At 41.9% G+C, this 20,589-nt stretch overlaps 1 protein-coding gene across 9 annotated transcripts in view; it reads left to right on the top strand.

The window, feature by feature from the left end:
* Nucleotides 1-20,589, top strand: part of DOCK7 (dedicator of cytokinesis 7) — a 103,930-nt gene that overhangs the window by 50,664 nt on the left and 32,677 nt on the right. For 6 of the 9 annotated variants that reach the window (XM_065655495.1, XM_065655494.1, XM_065655493.1 and 3 more), the window contains exons 15-26: nt 6,876-6,993; nt 7,592-7,662; nt 8,405-8,543; nt 8,739-8,840; nt 9,097-9,183; nt 9,935-10,166; nt 11,456-11,620; nt 12,530-12,699; nt 18,006-18,095; nt 19,028-19,123; nt 19,227-19,367; nt 19,516-19,629. In XM_065655495.1, the coding sequence (XP_065511567.1) occupies nt 6,876-6,993; nt 7,592-7,662; nt 8,405-8,543; nt 8,739-8,840; nt 9,097-9,183; nt 9,935-10,166; nt 11,456-11,620; nt 12,530-12,699; nt 18,006-18,095; nt 19,028-19,123; nt 19,227-19,367; nt 19,516-19,629 (1,525 nt within the window). The remainder of the gene's footprint in view (nt 1-6,875; nt 6,994-7,591; nt 7,663-8,404; nt 8,544-8,738; nt 8,841-9,096; nt 9,184-9,934; nt 10,167-11,455; nt 11,621-12,529; nt 12,700-18,005; nt 18,096-19,027; nt 19,124-19,226; nt 19,368-19,515; nt 19,630-20,589) is intronic. The other 3 variants (XM_065655499.1, XM_065655498.1, XM_065655496.1) reach the window with 1 other exon arrangement.

Here is a 20,589-nt window from a genome sequence, read left to right as displayed (position 1 = left end):
CCTCTTGAATGTAGGTTGATATCTGGGAAGATAAAACTGGGAGACGGGCATGGTGCTGATTAAACTGGTTCTGAACTTTTCCATCTGCCAGACTTTCTGTTATAAAAAGTTATTGATGACTAAGTGTTTTTCACACAATGCTTTTTAATAGATTAGTTTTGGGTCATAATCTTGATAAGGGCCTAAATTGCTTCTTGTTTGTGTTGTATGATTCCTTTTATTGCCTCGGGAGTGTAAAAGGGTTTAGCGTACTTGAAGAGCGCTGGTCGCTGTATTTGAGGTTGTGCAGCTGCTTGGTAACCTATGGAAGGGCAGAATATTCCCAGATGATTCACACCACTTGATTCTCATTTTGTACCATTTTCTGATGTAACTCATTGTGCTGCAGTGGATTTACTTGTCATCTAGTTCAGATTAAGTGAGAAAGAGGGAATGAGGTCCAGAGATTGCCTGGATGTGATTCTACTATGTTAAGGTTTGTGCAGTAATTTACACCATATAAAGCATATTCTTTTAAGAGCTGCTTTCCAGAGGTGGGTGAGATAAATAATACCTCGCCTACATTTCTCACCTTACCATTCTCTTTAGTGTTTAAGATTCACACTACATAAAGCAAGTCTGCAGGTACTGTGAAATAAATGTCCTGTTCTGCAGTGGGTCTCTGAATGGAAGCATGTATGTTTTTTGAGTAGCATTGCAGTATGAATGAAAGGTATTTTTCTTTCTGGAATCACTTACAGCAATCCAAGAAATCAGTCCATGCGTAATATAGTCTGTACTTTGCAGGGTTTTCAGGGCTTTGCTTAATTCTTTTCTATTTAATAATTCTTCTTCTGGACTTCTTGTTTTTCATGGACATATGATAATGATATGAAGCATCTATAGAAAAATTATTTTTAAAATGAAGTTGTTATATGATGAACTTCCTGTGTGATGAAGGCTTGATAATGTGCAGGTGACCTCCCCACCTATAATTAAGTAACGTGAAAGTATTTTAGACCTCCAGTTAATTGGTGGAGAATATTTCATAGCAGTATGATTAGTTATCTGATTTGCATGGCTTAGGGCTTTATTCCAGAGATCCAGCTTTGACAAGGTTGATTCTTTCACAAGGGATGTCCATGAGGTTCTAGGCTATGAGAAGCTCTTCAGTGGAAGCCTATCGTGCCCTATTAAAATCTGTATTTTTTTTTCAGATTAGTTTCTAAAGAAACTCATCGAATCAGTATTTACTCAACCCTTCTAAAAATCTGTTTTAAAAAAAGTGTTCGAACAGTTAGTGTTATTCATGGGACAGGGATCAGCCTGAAGGGTTTGCATTGAGTCGTCATTCCTGCAGCATTTTCTCATTTGATGGTATCAGTGGAAATGTGTAAAGAGCTGTTCAAATGAGCAGGAAGAAAAAAGCATGTGCAGGGCCTGGACTGCTCTTATATTGTACTTTTGTGGGGAGTTCTTAGGGTTCTTAATACTTGAACTCCGAAAAGTTTGATAGTTTTTGCTTTGAATGGTAGACCAAGATACATAACACCTGATAATCCTATTTAAACACTTCCATCCACTTAAATCCTATTTAAACATTTCCAGTGTTTAAAAGGTAAGATAAGCATGTTATTTTGAAGGATTTGTATTTTCTCATTGGATTGTCACTTATGTAGATGAAGTCCAGGTGTGTGCCAGGTACGGGCCTGACACTGCTCTGGAACAGGGAACAAAGTCCAGCCTCTGGCGTCTGACACAGGGATTTTGAGCTGCAAAACTTGGAAGAACTGCTTGCAAAATTAAAAAAATATATATATGTATACTTTATACAGTCCACTTCAAAGTACTTGAGTGGCTTTGGTTTTACAGGGTTTCAGATGAATCACTTTCTGGTTTAACTGTTACTCAGAGTCACAAGAAGTCTTTCTCAGTTTCCTTTTAAATAGTTTTGAATTTTCCCTAACCCCATCACCCCCAAAAAACCTTTATTCTTAGCTTAGTCTTCAGAAAAACACAGAAAATTACTCAAGAAATAGCAGTGACGAAGCAAGTGGAGGTCAGACATTGAACCAGGTTTCTAGAGCTGGAGAAGTTGCTGCGTCTCGCTCTGTGCCTCCCATTCCTGTGCCAGGGTGCTGCTCACACACGACACTACCCTTCAGAAAGGTTCGTTTTCCAAAGACAAAAGGCAGTCAAAATGCCCTGATGTCGAATATTAAACAAGCACAAGTAGCTGCCAAGCACATTTCCATATTAGTGCCAATAAGTGATAAGCTCGCTACAAAAAAACACCCTTAGATATCACAGCAGTCACAGAGTCCGTCAGCAAAGCAGGACACAGGAAAGCAAAGGGGAGAAAAACCTTCTGGTGTGATTAAACCATTGGATTCAGAGGCTGTAGAAACCCTAAGGGGGAATCCAGCCTCTGGGAGCTCTTAGCCCAGGCAAGAAAAGATGTGTTATATATAACAAACATGATCCTGAAGATCTTTCATGCAGCTGGGTGACCCTTATTAAATGGGCTTTAAATGATTTTTATAGTGGGAATAAAGCAAAGAAAAAGGTCTCTGGGTTTTACTGAAAAGGGAAGGTTTTGTTAATAGTTAGACATTCCCTCTAAGAGTTAGGATCAGCTCTTAAGGTTTTAATACCTTTATAAAGGATTTTGCAAAATGGCTGCAATCACATTATATAAATATTTCAAGGAGTGCCTGGTGCCCTTGTTTCCATGGCTTGGGAAGCCTTTGAACTTTCGCAGTTCACTTTATGGAGGTAAAAGTACGTTTGAGATCTGTTTGAGATAATAGTATAAGCTTTGCGTATGTTTTGCGTAGCATTGTAATAAACGCTCCAGACGCAAGTCCTTGGATTTAGAGCTTCTGGCTGAAACTTTTATTGATAGCAATCTGTGAATAGTATCATCAAGAAGTAGCTGTTACCTGGAAGCATAAGGACAAGCAGTCCCTTGGTTTAATCAGTGTACGCTCAGCGTGGTTGTTGGTGTTGCAGTGTTATTTTCATGGTCAGTCCCTTCTCCTCCCCTTATCCCTTCTGTAGAGAATTGACCGCTGTGATATGAGACCTCCTCACGACGTCTGGCCCACCAGAAAGTTGTTCTCTCCTCGTGTTTCCCACCACTTCTGTACAACACAGGGCAGGGACTGTCTTTTCTTGATTTCTGGAGGCTACATTCAGTGCCGCGCCACTTTGCTTTGTCTTTAAAAGCTTTAAAAGGCTTCGATGTCCATCACCTCAGTGAGGCAGCTTCTGCCATCACTTTGCACAGAAGTCGTTTCACTTTTTTTCAGAGGACAGTGGCTGCACCTCTGGTGTCCTACAAAGTCTACTGAGCCCAGGTATTCGTGCACACAAATAATGAGAACTTGAGAGGTAAAGTGTCAAAGGAAAGAGGGTAACAGAGGAGAAACCGAGAAGCCTCCCAGGGCGGCTGTAAGACAAGGACACTGGTTACTTTAAGAAATTTATAATTTTCCTATTGTTTTTCATCTGTGAGTCTCCGTGGCTCCTGTAACTGTGTTTACGGCAGGCAGGAAGATCTGCGGCTTATACCTATGTAGGGTAAGGTAAAATTGGATTTTTCGTTTGAGGTCGCATTTGGATGTGCAAACGGGAATTTTCTCCCCTCTCTTTATGTAAATTCTCAACAAAAGGATGATAATAGGGATCCTGTGGAGAGAAGCTGCCTGCACAGGAGCAAGTATTCAACTCTCCACTGTCTTACAGTGGGATCTGTGCATCTGAACTCCCCTAACGAACGTGAGTTTCTTCCTAATGAAATGCAGGATATCGGGGTTGGTGCTGGTTGTTATGAACGCAGCTAAAGCCAAGCCCGACATATAACATCAGCTCTAACATCTGTTTGTAGGTCTCAAGCACCCTCTTTCTAGAGTGGCATCCACCTGGTGAAATGTCTCCTTTGCTCCCAGCAGCAGAGGCGGTAGGAGGACCGCAAGCTCGGTCTAGATTCATCTCTGCTATTCAGCGTAAATCAGTCCTAAGCGTAAGACTGCATTTAATATAGGGATTCTGTAGCCTGGCTTCACAAATACATTAAATCCTTCTCTTAAGCACTAATAATACTTAATAAAAATTTTATGAGCAATGTACATTTTAGAGTAAATTTTCATACCCCATTTTCATTTTAAAAAGAACATCAAGGAGCAAATGTATTCATGCCAGAACAAAGTAATTTAGTAGAGTCACAAAAACGGCACAGGCCCCCTCTGAGATAGTAAGAGAGCCTTGATTAGGCAAAGCGACCAGTGGGGATGGGATTCAAAAACTTAATTCAGCATGAAGGACTTGAAAGGGAAGAAATTCCCACCTGCCAGCAAAGGATATTCCTCTGTCTGGAGGGGTGAAAAAGAGCCTGGCTTCGTAGCGCTTCCCCGTATGGAGCTATACAGCTGGGCTGCTCCCTATAGGTGCTGACCTGGAGGAGGGACCTTTTTCTTCAGGGGCTCTTAGAGGATTCCTTAGGACCAGCATTAGCCCATGTCTGTGAGGTTGGGAAAACCCGTGGATATCAGGGGGTGAATGGAATTGCCATCAGAATCAAGTTCTCAGGCGGGATTAATTTGCCAAAATGTTGACATAAAGTGCAACTTCCGACGGTCTAGGGCAGCCCACCTCCTTCTTCCCAGCTGGTCCTCCAGGAGATTGACCCACTGCCCAGTGCAGGTGCTTCGAACATCCACGGCATCTAGAAATGCACCAGGTACCTTCACTGAGCAACCAAATCGCTGTTCTCATGACAATCAAAAAAAAAAGAATCTTTTTGTTTTCAGTCTACTGTTGCCAGCACTCCGTAGTGGCTGCTTTATTACACTTAAAATGTTGTCCTGCTGTGCTCCTCACTGCAGTTTTCCGTGCCCATCTGTTGTCTCTTGTCTCTCTGGGACAAGGAACAGTTGGAAACTACTTACAAATTGTATTTAGATTCACTGAATAGTTCCCAAAAGGGGGACAGAGGGGAAGGGCATCTCTTTTTCCTCTTGACTTGCAAGCCAGGGCTTGTTGCAGAATTGGTTGCTTCAGTATTTGGGTAAATGCAATACATCAGTCTTTTATCCCGAGCGGATGGAAGGCAGAAATGTGAACTTCTCACCTACCATCGGGCTGCCGAGGAGCCCCTGGTGAGCATCACTCTTGGTCTTTCTTATTGCAGCCGTAGGAGCCGGGATGTCCGAGGGGGAATGATGCTGCTCTGGTGGGCAGGGTGGTGTGGGAGAAGGAGAGGGGATTTCCAGGCTGGCTTTTTAAAGATGTTTAATAATTCACACACTTTTATTTGTTTGGAGGCAAAAGAAGGTATATTTCCTTTGAATAATTGAGTATGTTGAGTGGAATGGTTCAGGGGTGGTTGTTGTTTTCGTAGGGACATGCCAGGGCCTTTCTGTGGTGTAAATTACTTGCTTAAAAGACAAGAGCAGGCTTGTAGTGGACAGTTTTGCTAATGTTAGTGAATGCAACTTGTGCTTTGTTGGCTGGGACTCAGCAGTGCTAAGCGGATGGAAAATATTGCCAAATTTTGCATCTTAGAATTGAATAGAGTAGAATCATTTCAGTTGGAAGAGACCCCCAGGATCGTCGAGTCAAACCATAACCTAACCTAACTCTAGAACTAACCTATGTCCCTAAGAACCTTGTCTAAATGCCTTTTAAACCCCTCCAGGGATGGTGACTCCACCACTGCCCTGCGCAGCCTGTTCCAATGCCTGACAACCCTCTCCGTGAAGAATTTTTTCCTAATATCCAATCTGAACCTCCCCTGGCGCAACTTGAGGCCATTTCCCTTTGTCCTATCACTTGCTGTCACTGTTGTGTTTAAAGTAATCATAGACTTGGAGAAATGGACCTGGAAGAGGCCTCTAAAATGTGCCCCCCTGGTAAAGGCTGAGGTTGTCTATAAACTGATCTGGACAGGTGTCTGCCTCACCTGTCCTCAAAAAATAGCAGAAAATGGAGATTTCACACCCTCACTGGGCAGTTTATTCTACTGCTTAGCTAACCTTACAGTCAGAACATTTTCCCTCATATCTCACCTCAATCTCCTGTGCTGCAGTTTCAGCCCGTTATGCCCTGTCATATTCTCTGTGGATGTGATGGTCATTTGATCACTTTGATCTTTGCAGCTGTTCTTTAGATACCTGGGAGTGTTGCCACTACCCATGGCCCCAGGTGTTCCCTCAAAACTAAACACTCCTGGCTCGGTCTGGCCATTCCCGCTGTTGTCCGAAGCTCCTGACTATTCTCGCGTCTCAACTGCGAGCTTTAGTTGATTCTCGTCTTTCCCAAAGTGTGGTGTTCAGGTGTGAAGCTGGAGACACCATGAGCTGAGTCATTGAGAAGATTGCATATTGTCTGGTGAAGCTGCAGATACCCGTTTTACCCGTTTAGTTAAATCTGTTTTCAGAGAAGAGGTGTAACCTGAAGTCATCCTGATGTAAGAGATTAAAAATGAAGAAAGAAAAAAAGGACAAGTCACAAGGAAGTTATTGAACAGAAACCAACACTTTGTGTTAAGCAAATAAATATTTCTCAGTGCTTTTCTATTCATATGTTTTCTTACCACTTGAACTTCTTAGATTGTAGAATCACTGTGAAATTTTTAGATATATTTTCCAAGTACCCTTATAAGCAGGAACTATTTCAAAATATGATGGCAGTTTAAAAAATACAATTTTTGGTGTCTAAAATAAGGAGTCATTATGAAAATGCTTCTGCGCTTTTGTTGAAGAGAAGACCATGTGGCCAATGGAAAATGTCAAACCCTTCGCTTTGACTCAGATCGTTTCCATGGAGGTTTAAATAACAGATTAAGGAAGATTAAACTCTCTCATTCTCATGCTTGATGCCTTTGTCTCTTGCAGGAATCTTCTTTACGTCTACCCTCAGAGCCTTAACTTCGCCAACCGCCAAGGATCTGCCAGGAACATCACTGTAAAGGTCCAGTTCATGTATGGAGAGGACGCCAGCAACGCGATGCCGGTGAGGGGAGGACTTTGTGCTCCATGTGAATGCTGCATGCCACAAGGCAGAGTACACATTGCAGTCGTAAAACCCCTGTGTTAAAGAAAACCTCGCTGAAATACATTTCAAAATAGCAAGTTCAGGGGAATATAAAATGGCAATATTTCAGAACAAAGAGTACATTTGTGTAGAGTTTGCAAAGTAACAGTGTGGTAGCTAGTATTTTAATCTGAGATGTTTGCAATGGACACCCTTGTGTTTGGAACAGCATCTTTGCTTACGTGCCAAAAAAATGAAAGGTGATAGTTATACCTACGTTAGAGCCAGAAGTGACCAGCACTGGGTGAAGATCTGTGTAGGAGTGGTTACAGTCATCACTTCATCAGCCAGATCTGCATGCATGTGTAACTGGGATTATTAAAACTGTGAACTCTTCAGTGACCAAGTAAAACGTTGCATTTAAGTGAAGGGGCATGTAACGAGCAGACGTAACTGTACGCAGCTTCAGGGACTGTGCAATGGAGCTGTAAATGTCTCTGCAGGATTATGGAAAAAAATCTCAGCACAGTCTTAAAAGGAGATTTCTTTGTTGTTGTTTTTCTTTTCTTTTTTGCAGGTCATCTTTGGCAAATCAAGCTGTCCTGAATTTTCCAAAGAAGCGTACACAGCTGTAGTATATCACAACAGGTAAAACACATGGCAGCTTGTGAAAGTTGTCACCCCATATGGATAGCGTGATCCCACCCAAAGGAAGTTTTACCATTGTTGAAATGGAGTAACTCACCAGTGACTCTGTCTCAGCGTTAATTATTTAATGGTGACTATCTGCATAGCACCCACAACAACTGCAGTGGCAGCTGATACTGTTGTTGGAGTTTTGTGATAACTAGGAGCTGGAGTCTTTGTTTGGTCTGGTACAAATCAAGAGCATTTTGTCAGGGACTGTGATCCTAAGCACGTAGCCCAGCTCAGCAGATGCTGTTAAGGACGAGCTTCAAGTTAGTAGGCATGAAGCTCTGCGTTATAAACTCATGTTAGCATGTACTTTGTGATTTTGATGGAGTCTTTTAGGCTTTAATTAGAAACTGGAATTACTTGGTTTTGAAAATAATTTCCTTGGGGTTAGGATTGATGATTCTGGCCTTGACATGTTGATAGTCCTTGTAGTTGTTCCAGGGAGAGATGTCCCAGGAGAGAATGGTGTCCTGCAGGCTGGGGGTTGTGGTGGTCTCCATCTTGAGACAGGACTTTATTGCTCATGGGGAGCAGCAAAAATGAAATTCAGAAAATGAAGCTTTAACCCCTTGGGATAGTCCATATACTTCCTTCCCCCCAGATACTTTAACTCAAAGGATTTAGTGTTGAGCATGAGATAGTAAAGCACACAGTTTGTATTGGTGACTCAGCTGAGGATCTGGTCTCTGCACAGATCGCCTGATTTTCATGAGGAAATCAAGATTAAGCTTCCAGCCACTTTAACTGATCACCACCACCTGCTTTTCACCTTCTACCATGTGAGCTGCCAGCAAAAACAAAACACTCCCCTGGAGACTCCAGTCGGATACACCGTGAGTGGCTTTCAGTCTTTGTGTTTCAGCACCGGGTATATTCATAATCCAGTTGTTTGCAATTTGTTCAGCATCGCTGTCAGCTCATACACCATGGCAGAATTTGAGAATTGGACAGTCAAGCCTGCAAAGTTCAAGAAAGCCTTAGAAATGTATGTTTTTGTTTTTTCTTTTGTTAATTCCTTCTCCGTAAAGTGGATACCAATGCTTCAAAACGGACGGTTAAAGACTGGTCAGTTCTGCCTCCCTGTTTCACTGGAAAAACCACCACAGGCTTATTCAGTGCTGTCTCCAGAGGTGAGTTATACTTCATGCAGGAGAATGCTTCTGTTAAAAAGTGAAAGAATGCATGTGTGTGTGTGTGCATGTGTATTCTTAACTCTTAGGTTATTTATTTCTTAACTATTGTTAATTTTAGACAGGTGTGTGTGTTTGTGTGTGGGCACATGTGTGTGATCTGACAATAAAATGAAAAGAAATGGCAATTGTAATCAGAAATGCCTTAGCTCTGGTTTCTATCACATCCTCAGCTCATCTTTCTGTTAACCTGCAGGTTCCGCTCCCTGGGATGAAGTGGGTGGATAACCACAAAGGCGTTTTCAATGTAGAAGTTGTCGCTGTATCATCCCTCCACACTCAGGTAAATCTTAAGAGTAGTCATTGGAATAAAGAGTTTTTGATAATCTTTTGACGGTTGAAACACTGTCAAAGTTGATACTGTGAAGAGTGTAGTAATTACTTGTAGTGAAATTACAATCTTATTTTCAGTTCTGAGCAAGCAGACCTGTTATTCCACGTTCTGCTGTGAGTATATTTGAGAAATTCTGCTTAAAAATGTGAGCAGTTTGGCCTTTATTCACAGGGGGTGAATGGCCAACAGTGTTTTCAGACCTCAGACTGTTGTGTTTAATACAACAGATCTAATGTACAGTCCAAGCATATGATGTTTTCTTGTTTTTCCTTTTCCTCTCTGCCTCTTTTGTTTCACCATGTATTTTCCATCTTTCTTTGATTTGAAAAGAAAGATGGCAATCATTTTGACTAATCATTTCAACTTTAGTTTTAATTCATAGTGTGTCATTTGGTGGTTTTTTGTGTATTCTATTTGTGTTGTAGATAGTAACCTGATTTTAGTACATTTTTGTCTGTTTTACTAACAGTCTTTGGGTCCTCTAGTTTTGCGCTGACAACCTCAGAACATTGGCTGATTTCAGTTGAATTAGACATGTGGGCAGAGCTCTCAAAGATATTGAGTTTCTGCTAATTTTGTGAGATTAAATGATCAGGCAGAAGAATGAGAGAGACAATCGATCCATGAGGGGCAAATCCATAGAAAGCAGAGTTACTTTTGGAGCTTCTTGCTGATTATAGGTTTTTCTGCTTGTGCGTAGGACCCTTACCTCGACAAGTTCTTTGCACTTGTCCATGCTCTGGATGAGCACATGTTCCCTGTGCGAATAGGAGACATGAGAATTATGGAAAACAACTTGGAAAATGAACTGAAGAGCAGCATTTCAGCTTTAAATTCCTCTCAACTGGAGCCGGTAGTGCGATTTCTTCATCTCCTGCTTGACAAACTGATTCTCCTGGTAGTAAGACCTCCTGTCATTGCAGGCCAAATAGGTATTCTTTTTAAGTTTTATAGAGAATTATGTAGCTGAAAGTTTGACACTTCCAATTTTATCATATTTATGTAGAAATAAAAAAGTCTGGGTTTATGCTTTATTTTTGTGCCACTAATATACCCTGTATCTTCAAAATAAAACATGCTGGCATCCAGATCAGCGGTGATATACACAGAACAATATCTAATACAAAGCTTTCCAAGAATGACTAGTAATTTGATGTCCAGGTTGAGGCACCAGAAAGAGGCCTGGCTTTCATGAGCTGGGTGCAGCGTTTTCTTAGCACTGGAGCCTGTTAAGGTGTCACCGCACTGTTCTTCAGAAACTAAGAATTTCAACCTTACTAGTCACCTTGGAAAATCTCAAAGTAGGTCAGATAAGAAGATACAGACGCTGTATGTTCTTCCAGCTATTGTGGGTCTGATACTGTCAGTATGAATCATCATTCCTTTTGCTCCCTGTTATGGGCTATGCTCTGGTAGTACAAAAAAATCTCAAGTGGAAGTCAGGATTAGTTCCTTAGTATTTAAAATAGCAATTGAGAGCTTTTTTAGAAAACTTGAGTTTGGACATGCTGGAATATAGGTATTTAAGACTGCTTTAAAAATAGCAATTGTTTATTTTGGAAAGGTTATCTTTCTGGGTTATCTTTTTTTATTTTATATTTTAAAGCTCTTTCACTCTTCAAGTGTTCTGTGTTGGTTTAGTTTGTCTGTATGGAGCATTGAGGACATTAGTGTCTAGTTTTTTAAAAGACTACGATTTACGGTCTCCAGCAGCTGTCTGCTTCATCCCTGATTTGTTTAGAATATCTACCTTGGTCCATGTGTAGATTTCTGTGGTCATTTTTGGAACAGATTTTTTTCCAAAACAGGATGGAATTGTTCTTTTTGATGCAGCTTACGTTTTGGCTAAGGCTTAAATGGAGGAAATAATTAACTGAGAAAAGTATGATAAATATTCAAAGGATATTATCCGTCAATTAAACAAGGACTTGATCTCATTACCATTGCAGTTGATGACCCAAGTTGGTCTGATTCAAAAAATCAGGCCTAAGTTGATTAAATTTGTTATTAATAAAATTGAAGCTTATCACCTCAACACCTGTCTTCCTGTCAAGCTGTTTATTAGACCCAGTTTAAACCCCAGGTTCAGTTTTCATGAGAAATGCTTCCTATACTCTTGAAAAGCTTCACCATGTATATTTTAGAAGGTGAACAAAATGCACATTTACGATTTGCTCATGGGTACATCTACGGTTCAAAACTCCTCACTTATCACTTTCAGTTAACCTGGGCCAAGCATCTTTTGAAGCGATGGCATCAATCATAAACCGGCTTCACAAGAACTTGGATGGAAACCAGGACCAGCACGGCAGAAACAGCCTTCTCGCTTCCTATATTTATTATGTTTTTCGCCTACCAAATACCTATCCCAACTCACCATCACCAGGTAGCTCTTTTTTCATTTTATTTCGAGTCACAGTTTGTTAAAAGTGGCAGAAATTGCCTGCTGGCAGGTGCTCTGGAGCTCCAACTGCATGGCTGGATCCCAGCCAAGCCCTATTATTAACTTTCTCTAAGATCCAGTGTAGCCATTTACAAGATGAGTATAATTACAGTTGGCCATGTCAGAGATTTAACTATTTGATGATCTTAAATAACAGTGTCACCACTGAAAGACTGCAAGGATAAATTATGGAAAAATACTGGGTTTTTTAGTTTTGTTTTCAGTGGCAAGTAGACAGATGTAGAACACTCTGGGCCTGTCCTGCCTCCCTGTCTCCTTCACTAGTACTTTCAAACTTTCATCCAGTTCCAGCAAAAGTTGGTACGCTGGCAAAGGAGTGTGAAATTCTTGAAAACACGTGTCTGGGTATGGGAGGAAAACAAATTAATTCCCCCTCTGCTGAGAACAAGGGATGTATCTGCATGGGGAGGAGGTGGTGTGAGTGACAGCCACAGAAAACTGGGCTTTGGAAGGGCTGTTGTGCACAGCACTTCTTGCATGGAGCAGAAAACCTCTGGGAGGCATTGGGAAGGTTGTGTACTTAAAATTGTGCCCAGTTCAGTGGTTTTTGAGTCTGAGGTCTGGAAAATAGCCCTTTAATTAAAGACATACCTCACACTGGCTGCCTAAATCCACAGGGAGCTTCCTGCTTCCCACAGATTGACGGATAAAATAGCTTTTTAATCCCATCCCTTTCTCCCTGCTGCTCGCCTGGGAGAACCAGGCAGGGGAAGGCACAGGAAGGTTTCGTTACTGGCTGTACAAAGGATTTGCTGCCTCAGGCTGGTGTAAACAGCGGGGATCAAGGCTCTGGGCGATGTTCTAATGGGATGTTCTTTGGTGACATGGCAGGTCCTGGTGGCTTGGGGGGATCAGTGCATTACGCCACCATGGCTCGATCCGCCGTCCGACCGGCGAGCCTGAACCTGAACCGCTCGCGGAGCCTCAGCAACAGCAACCCAGACATATCTGGGACCCCCACCTCGCCGGACGATGAAGTTCGCTCCATCATTGGCAGTAAGGTACGCGGGCACTACTGAGGGTCTTACGGGAACTTCAGCATCTTTTATTTAACCTTTAACGAAATAATGGGGAAGTTTTTGTGGTTTGTTTTGGTTTTTTTTCTTTCCTATGAAAAGATGTTCTTACTAATGGCCCCTTCTCAGACTTTTTCTGGCAGTTACTGATAACACTACTGAAACTCCACTCTTTGAAAATAGTTGCTGATCTCTCTGACTTGCTGGAGACCATCCTGGCAGTGTTAGTTCCACATGTGTGGTGGCCAAGGGCAAGAGTTCTTCTGGATGCTTGTCTCCTCAAGACTAGTAGGACAAGAATGGATTTACCACCTCGCTTTTCACAGGGCCAGCTGCCAAATTCTCTGACCAGCTCTCTTATGTCTCCCCAAATCTTACGTCCTCTACCTTGCTGCCCTGTGGTCCCACTCTTACCTCCCAAACCAAAACTCTCTCTTCTCCTCTGCATTCAGCACTAACTGCTGCTCAGATGCTTTCTCTACTACTCATGTCCAGAGCAGGTATCATGCACACAGCAGGAAGATTCCTGCTCCCTGCACGGGCCAGAGAGGATTTTGGATGATTAGTGAGTGAGCCATAGTCTGGCTGACCGAGCTGCAGTGTGAACTTACGGTGTGATAACTGTACCCACCGTGGCTCCCCACACCTAGAAGTGACTTTCATAGAATCACAGGATGGTTTGGGTTAGAACCTTCCCAGGTCCCCCAGTGCCCCCCCTGCCATGAGCAGGGACATCTGCACCAGCTCAGGTTGCTCAGAGCCCCGTCCAGCCTGGCCCGGGATGTCTCCAGGGACGGGGCATCCACCACCTCTCTGGGAACCTGGGCCGATGTTTCATTAGTGCAGAGCATCCGGTGTGGTCTTACTTTGACTTTTAAGAGCTCAGTATATGCAGAAGGGCCCGTCCCTCTCTGGTGACTTCCCAGTACACAGGTCTGCTACATTCCTGATTTGAGCACTTCAGTTTTGTGCCTAAAATATGTGGTATGAGCCAGGGCAAACCTGCTGTGTTGGTAATTCCCTTCCCTGAGAGGGCTGCCTTAGCATGGTTGGAGTTCTCTTTTTTAATCTTCAAACTGTGATAACGTACACCCAGGTGAGGCTTTCTTACCTGTGACCCGTCACTCTTCCGGCACAGATGAATTCCTGAGCCCTTTCAGAGATCTGTTACGTTGGATCGTTTGGAATCAGTGAGCAAGTTTGTCAAAAAAGCCATCAGCCTGACCAGACAGGCTGCTTGGTCCTGGGTTTTATAAGAGCAAGAAAAACATAGTTTCAGAAAGAGGTTACCAGTTTTAAACGAATAGCAACATAATTTGCTGACCAAATAAGAGACTGAAGAAGTGTGGGCAGGCAAATAATTATTTCTTACATCAAAGTTTGGACTTAGAAGTCTTAAAATATTTTAAAGACCACTTCAGTATCTTGCTAATTAAACAACCCTGACCTTTTGTGAAATGCCATAGGCACCAATGTGCATATGGAATTTACACAGGCTATCAGAAGTTTAACGCATGCTGGCTTAGTGAATAATGTCACAATACAAAATGAAGAGAGCTTTTCTTCTAGAGGTGTACTCTAGGCTTTAAAGAAAATCCTATTCTGTGGATAATTGTTGAGGGAAAAGTTTCGTTTAGGGTAGTCTGAGCATCGGAAATTAAGCTCAGTCTTGACTACACAGAATTTTGGTTGAACAGAATTATTTCTGCTTGTTAGTAGACAAAAATAAGACACTTCTTGAGATCCTGAAATGGGTAAAAGAGTGCAATAATTCCTATTCTGTTTCTCCGAGTAATGGCTTAGGCGCACATACCCAAATAGGGAACCTGAACTTCAAACTAGAATTTATCGTGGGAGGTTTCTGCTAAATAAATAGATAGATAGTGTTTTGTTGTTTGATGGAAGCCTTTGGAGTCCAGTCCTGAATTGGTTTTTGTTGTAATGTAAGATATTTGATAGGTTTGGTAAATATGCTTCAAGCCTCCCCTATATCAGCTTCTTTCTCAATTCTGAGAATTCAAATAGCCATCACCTTCACAGGATTTCGAAGATTTCTGTTTATTTTCATAACGGAGGAGGTTTCAGGCCTGTCACTTATTTTGCCTTCATTTATGAATCGAGCCCATGTGCTAAAGCACATTTATTAAGTGTCTAAAAAGACCTATGATAAGATTTTACACTTCAAATGTTCCCGAAATGTTGGAAATGTGCTGGGAAAACAAAGGATTGTGGAGTTTCGTTGCTCTGACAGGGGATTTTCACAAACGTGTGTTATGTTCCTGCACAGATCCAGCTGTGCAGGTTGAACCCCAGAGACGGAACAGAATTTAACAGCAGTTTTGTGAACTTCTGAATGACTCTGCCAAGCAAAAGGAAGAAGCTCCTGTACTCTTATTTTCCAAGGGGGAAAAATCTTTCCCTTTTCAAATTTTTACAAAATGACTTCTGCTTCTGCAAACACAGTATATGTTCAGCTTTATCCTCAAGACCAGAGCAACATGATTAGAAAGCTTGTGAGCAGAATTGTGAGTGCGATAACAGCATTTTCAAAATTAGACCTGATTTTACAAAACATGAGGTTAGTTCAGCATTCTGCGAAGTCCCTTCGGCTTTAATTCACTGTGAGCGAAATAAAGCATGTTTATGGGTCTGAGCAAGGCAGAGAGCTTTGATTTATTTCTTTCGAAAAGTAACTGAGATTAAAACACTCTCCTTATGCGTGTTAAGTATCTTTTTATTGGACATATTAAGCAAAATTACAGCGTTGCTGTACTCTGCGTAGAGGATAGCTCAGTGGATTAATGGTTCGAATCCCAGGTTACAGCTCTCATGCTGGGTTCAACCTTGAGGTGGATTTTTCTTGTCTGAGAGAAACAGATTGTTGGGCTTGCTGGACTTTGCAGCTGGTGATAATCGCCGCGATGAAACGGGCTGCACCTTTGCTTCGTGGATTGGGAAAAAGCCCTAAGTTGGCACAGAAACCGGGATGGAAGCTCTCGCTCAGGTGAGGGTTGAAATCCAGGCATGGAATTTATAAGGAATTTGGCTATTTGGCTGTGGCATTGCAAAACTGCCTCTGTTAGAACGGGTTCCAGGGACCCAGGAAAATCCACTGTGTCCCACTGAATGTTCGTGACTTGGGAGAAGCCTGGGTGACAAACACATTTTAATTTTTCCTTTTCTTATTTCTGAGTGGCTTGAGAGGAGAAGGGAGCAGAGAGAGAGGAGGGATCCACAGTCATTTTGCCCATATGATTCATTGCAGGAGTAGAACTTGAAGTACAAAGTAGACTGAGCTTTTAAAAAGCAGGATGATTTTTCAGATATTTTCCTTGGTTCCAGAAAAGGTATGTGCTCCTTCCTCTCTTTGCCACACGGCCCAGAGAAAATAGCCGAGTTTCCACGTGAAATCCTGTTCACAGGGTTACTCTACCAGCAGTGCCAGATTTTTATTCTGTGAGCAGAAAACCCTGTGAGAGCTGACAGTTTCTTTGAAGTTTTTCACCATTTCCATAGGATTTGTAGAGCTTATAGACTGTGGGCTAGCGAGTAATCTACCTTAAAAGTGCTGGAAACCTCAGAGAGCATCCTTTGTGGTTTTCACATCTGTGCACCAATTTGTGTCACACTGTAAATCTCAGCTGGCTCCATCTACTGAAATGAACTGGTTTAAACTGACCAAATTTTTTTTCAGGAGGAGGAGAGTTTTTGAATGTCAAAAGTTACAATAGGAAGGGTTGGACCGGAGCTGTCAACAGTATTAATGTGGTGTATGTGTGTGATGAGATATAAAATAATCCTCTGGACTAAAACGTCTCAAGAGACACCTGGGAATTCAGGCTGCTTTAACAGCGCTAACTGGTGACGTGTTCGCAGCGTAGCTGCTTTGATTGCTTTTAAGGGCTAAACTTTGACTACTGTATGGCATGCAACATGTAATATTTCTTTCCTTTCCCAACTGCTTTCTATTACATGCCCAGGGTTTAGACCGCTCCAATTCCTGGGTAAACACTGGTGGTCCAAAAGCAGCCCCATGGGGATCCAACCCCAGCCCAAGTGCAGAGTCAACACAGGTGGTGTCCTCGGGAGAGGTTTTTCTGGCTTTGTTTTCCCTGATGTTTCCTTGTAGAATATCTTCCTTTCAGTGTACACTCTGATTTTGGTGGTTTGTTTTTATTATTATTATTTTTTTTAATTTATTCCTGGAAAACATTGAGTTTTATTTTATAAATTAGCATCTTCTCCCCCACCACCTCACCACACTGCATGAAAAAACCTCAAAATGCGTGAACGTGTCCCCTTCTTTCATTTCAGTGATTGCTGGTCTGTGAAATGTAAATGCTGCGACTGCTTTTATTTTCTTTTTTTTTTTATTTTTTTCTCTCTCTCTTTCCTAACACTAGTTTCAGCTTCAGGTGGAGCACATTTCTAAGTGGGAACATTAATCACAGCTTCATAGTTTTGTCCATGTTTGCCATTTCTTTTGATGTTGTGAACCATTTTGCCATTTTCATCAAGCATTTAGTATTCATAGTCAAGTAATCCTTCATGACTGTTTGAGTGGAAACCAAAATTGGTACCCATGTAAAATTCTCTCGTAAAACATGTAAATTTAAGTGCTGGAACCAGTGACTTGCTAGGTCTGATTTTATCTGTTCTGTGCTGCAAAGTATGAAAACTTCATAGCAGCTTCAGTCAGAAAGACTTACTTTATTTAGCCCCCGCTGCCTGCTGCTTTCCACTGCATGGTTGCCTTGAACATACCTCTCAACTGTGCCTCCTTTCCAGTTTATCGCTCATCCAGAATTATTTAGCCTGAGTTCACTTGCACTCACGGCAAATTATTTCCATCAGAACCAGAACTTCAGTAATTTTCTCATTGCCTGTGCCAGTTGCAGCATCGCTGTGGGGCACATCCCCACATGCTCGGTCGCTGGTAGATTGAGAGGTATGGGCTGAAATTACAACTCTTACCTCCTTGGACATATGCATGTTGAGAAAATACAACGATTAAAAAGTTTCATGCTTTGCAGCATTAAGTGTCTTTGTGCATAAGAACACGCAGTTATTTAAATAGCCTATATGTCTTAAAACAGTAAAAAGTACTGTCATTTTGTTTAAACCAGATCTGTAAATGAATGAGAGTTTGAGAATGCATAAAAAGGTGTAAAGACAGTAAAAGTCTACAGTTGGAACAGTATTTTTGTAAACGTACGTTGTCCTTGAGCTGCAAAACCCATCCACAGCAAACTTTAATGTCCTGTCATCATTCATTCATCTCCACTCCGTAGGCTACGGATCGAAGTTGTAATCGTATGTCTTCGCACACTGAGACGTCAAGTTTCTTACAAACATTAACAGGACGATTACCAACCAAAAAGGTAGATTTCAGTGAAGACAATTGATTTTGTGGGGCAGGGAGGTCAAGTCATTCTGAAAACATGATGCAATCTATTCTTTTATTTATAGCCTGAGTTTTTCCGAGGTCATTAGGAACTGCTGTTGCTTAACACCTCTGAATATCCAGGCTGTAGTGAATATGAAGTATTCTGGCAAGAGTTGAATTGGGAAGAATAAAATGATCAGGAGTAGCTTGTCTGATTTAATGTCCATATTGTTTGGAGCCAGTGTACTGCTGGCTTTCAAAAAATATGAATAGCACTGTCTAGACATGTAAATGATACATTTTTGTGTGCAAAATTATAATGCGTTAGCTGGCAAGATCCTAACAAGATCCTGACAAGATCCTAATAAATGTCAGAAAGGCAAAATGCCTGACTTTTGTGTAATGAAAATGTGATCACTGACAACGCCCAGTCTGCGGGTTGGTCCTCCCAAGAAAATAAATCAAAAAGCTGTTTCTTAGCCCCACATTTCTTTCTTACTGTTTAAAGTCCTTTCTCACATACAACTTTGTACAAATTGCTTTATATGTCCACTTTTTACTCCTTTTTCCTGCAAAAATCAGACCAGGCAGAAAGGTAGACTTCTAAACTAAACTAATTTGAGCACCAAACTTTTTTTTTTTTTCGGGGTGGGGGGGTGGGTGGAAAATTCTTTTGCCACTTGAAATTCAATTTTGGAGCAAGATGCTGTGAAACGTTTCTCACATCACATACCATAACATCGTCCTTCATCGTTAGCTGGGGATTTCTTTAAGGGATGCCACCACTGCTGTCACGTTCCCAGTTATTTATTTTGCTTAACCTCACTGTTTGCCACACTTCCCATGGACCGTGCTACCATTTCTCATGCGGACTTTATTGTGAACTGATCGTGAGGCTCGGACTAACTCTGGATTTAATCTGTGTAGCTTTTTCACGAAGAGCTGGCCTTACAGTGGGTTGTGTGCAGCGGGAGCGTGCGGGAGGCAGCCCTACAGCAAGCCTGGTTCTTCTTCGAGCTGATGGTGAGCAAACTGGAAACACCTCGCTTATCGCCTTCCTGTTCGTAGTTTAAAACACAAACGGCAACAGCTGCAAGTGACTTTGCTGTAATTTATATTCCTATAGGTGAAGAGCATGGTGCATCATTTGTATTTTGCTGACAAACTGGATGCGCCAAGAAAGAATCGTTTTCCCGAGCGTTTCATGGATGATGTAACTGCTTTGGTCAGCACAATTGCCGGTGATATAGTCTCCCGGTTTCAGAAGGTAATGACAAACAATTAAACTGAACCCCGGTCAGACAGAGCTCAGGCACGAGACCTGCTGCATGTTTGCTGGTACCTCGACCAGGAATTGTTTGAAAACATACAGTGTTCTTCATTTTCTTTCCCGTTTTTCTCTTCTTTCTCTCTAGGATACAGAAATGGTCGAAAGGCTCAACACCAGTCTTGCATTTTTCCTCAATGACCTGTTGTCTATCATGGACAGAGGATTTGTTTTTGTTCTTATTAAGACTTGCTACAAACAGGTGAATGTAGACAAATATTATGACTTAACTGCGAACCATAGCATAGCCTATTACTCTAATTTTCTTTGAACAGACAGTAAAGTATGAACACAGAATTCTGCTATTCAAGTCTGTTTAGAGCAAGCAAGCCATTCTCAGTGGTGATGTAGAGTTTACACCCTTCTGATTGCACTCTTAAATGTGAACAGGGAGTAACTTCCTTGAGTGAATGTACACGCAGCAGGGAGGAAGATTTATTCCCTCTGCTTACCACATTTAGAGTAAATTGAAACAAAAATTAGTAGGAGGTTTTGTGAGGGAGCTCAGACTATGATGGTTTGTCTCTCAAGGACACATTTACCTTGTATGATCCCATCAGTCGCCAGACTCCCCTTCCATCCTTCTGAGGGTGCAAAGTCTCCTCCCCACAAGGAAGATTCCTACGTTATGCGTTGGGAAGCTTATTTGCAATGTTGTGGCAGGGGAATTGCCTCAGACCACAAGGTTTTGTTTGACTACAAACATCTGTGCTGACACTGTGTCCAAGGAGATGAGGAGGTATCAGGACTCATTTTTGCTGCAGAGTCTAAAACATTTTATATAAGGAGCAGGAAAAGCAATTGCATTTGAACTTTGTTGCCTACTCTGTGTTCGCCAACCCGCGTCTTCGACCTGTTGATGCATCGCACTGTGTGGTCCTGCTTCTCACAACTCCCTACTTAAATCACTAGGATGTGGCTGTCATATGTGAAGCACGTAGCTCTTCGTCTCCTTAATATAAATAGCGCTCTTATATACATCTTGTACTGAAATATGTGCCACTGGCTGGGAAGTATATCCCTCCCGCACATCACAAGTTGAATCTGTAGCACAAAGAAGTGATGTGGATGTGACCATTTAATGATATCAAGCTCTTCCATTTTTGCTTTGCAAGTGTTTTGAGGAGCACTGGTGGGACGGGGAGGCTGGTGCTGCATTTAT

This window comes from Caloenas nicobarica, chromosome Z (assembly GCF_036013445.1).
Source record: "Caloenas nicobarica isolate bCalNic1 chromosome Z, bCalNic1.hap1, whole genome shotgun sequence".
Lineage (NCBI taxonomy): Eukaryota > Metazoa > Chordata > Aves > Columbiformes > Columbidae > Caloenas > Caloenas nicobarica.
Note: the sequence above shows the minus strand (reverse complement) of the source record. Positions and strands in the feature narration are given on the sequence as shown.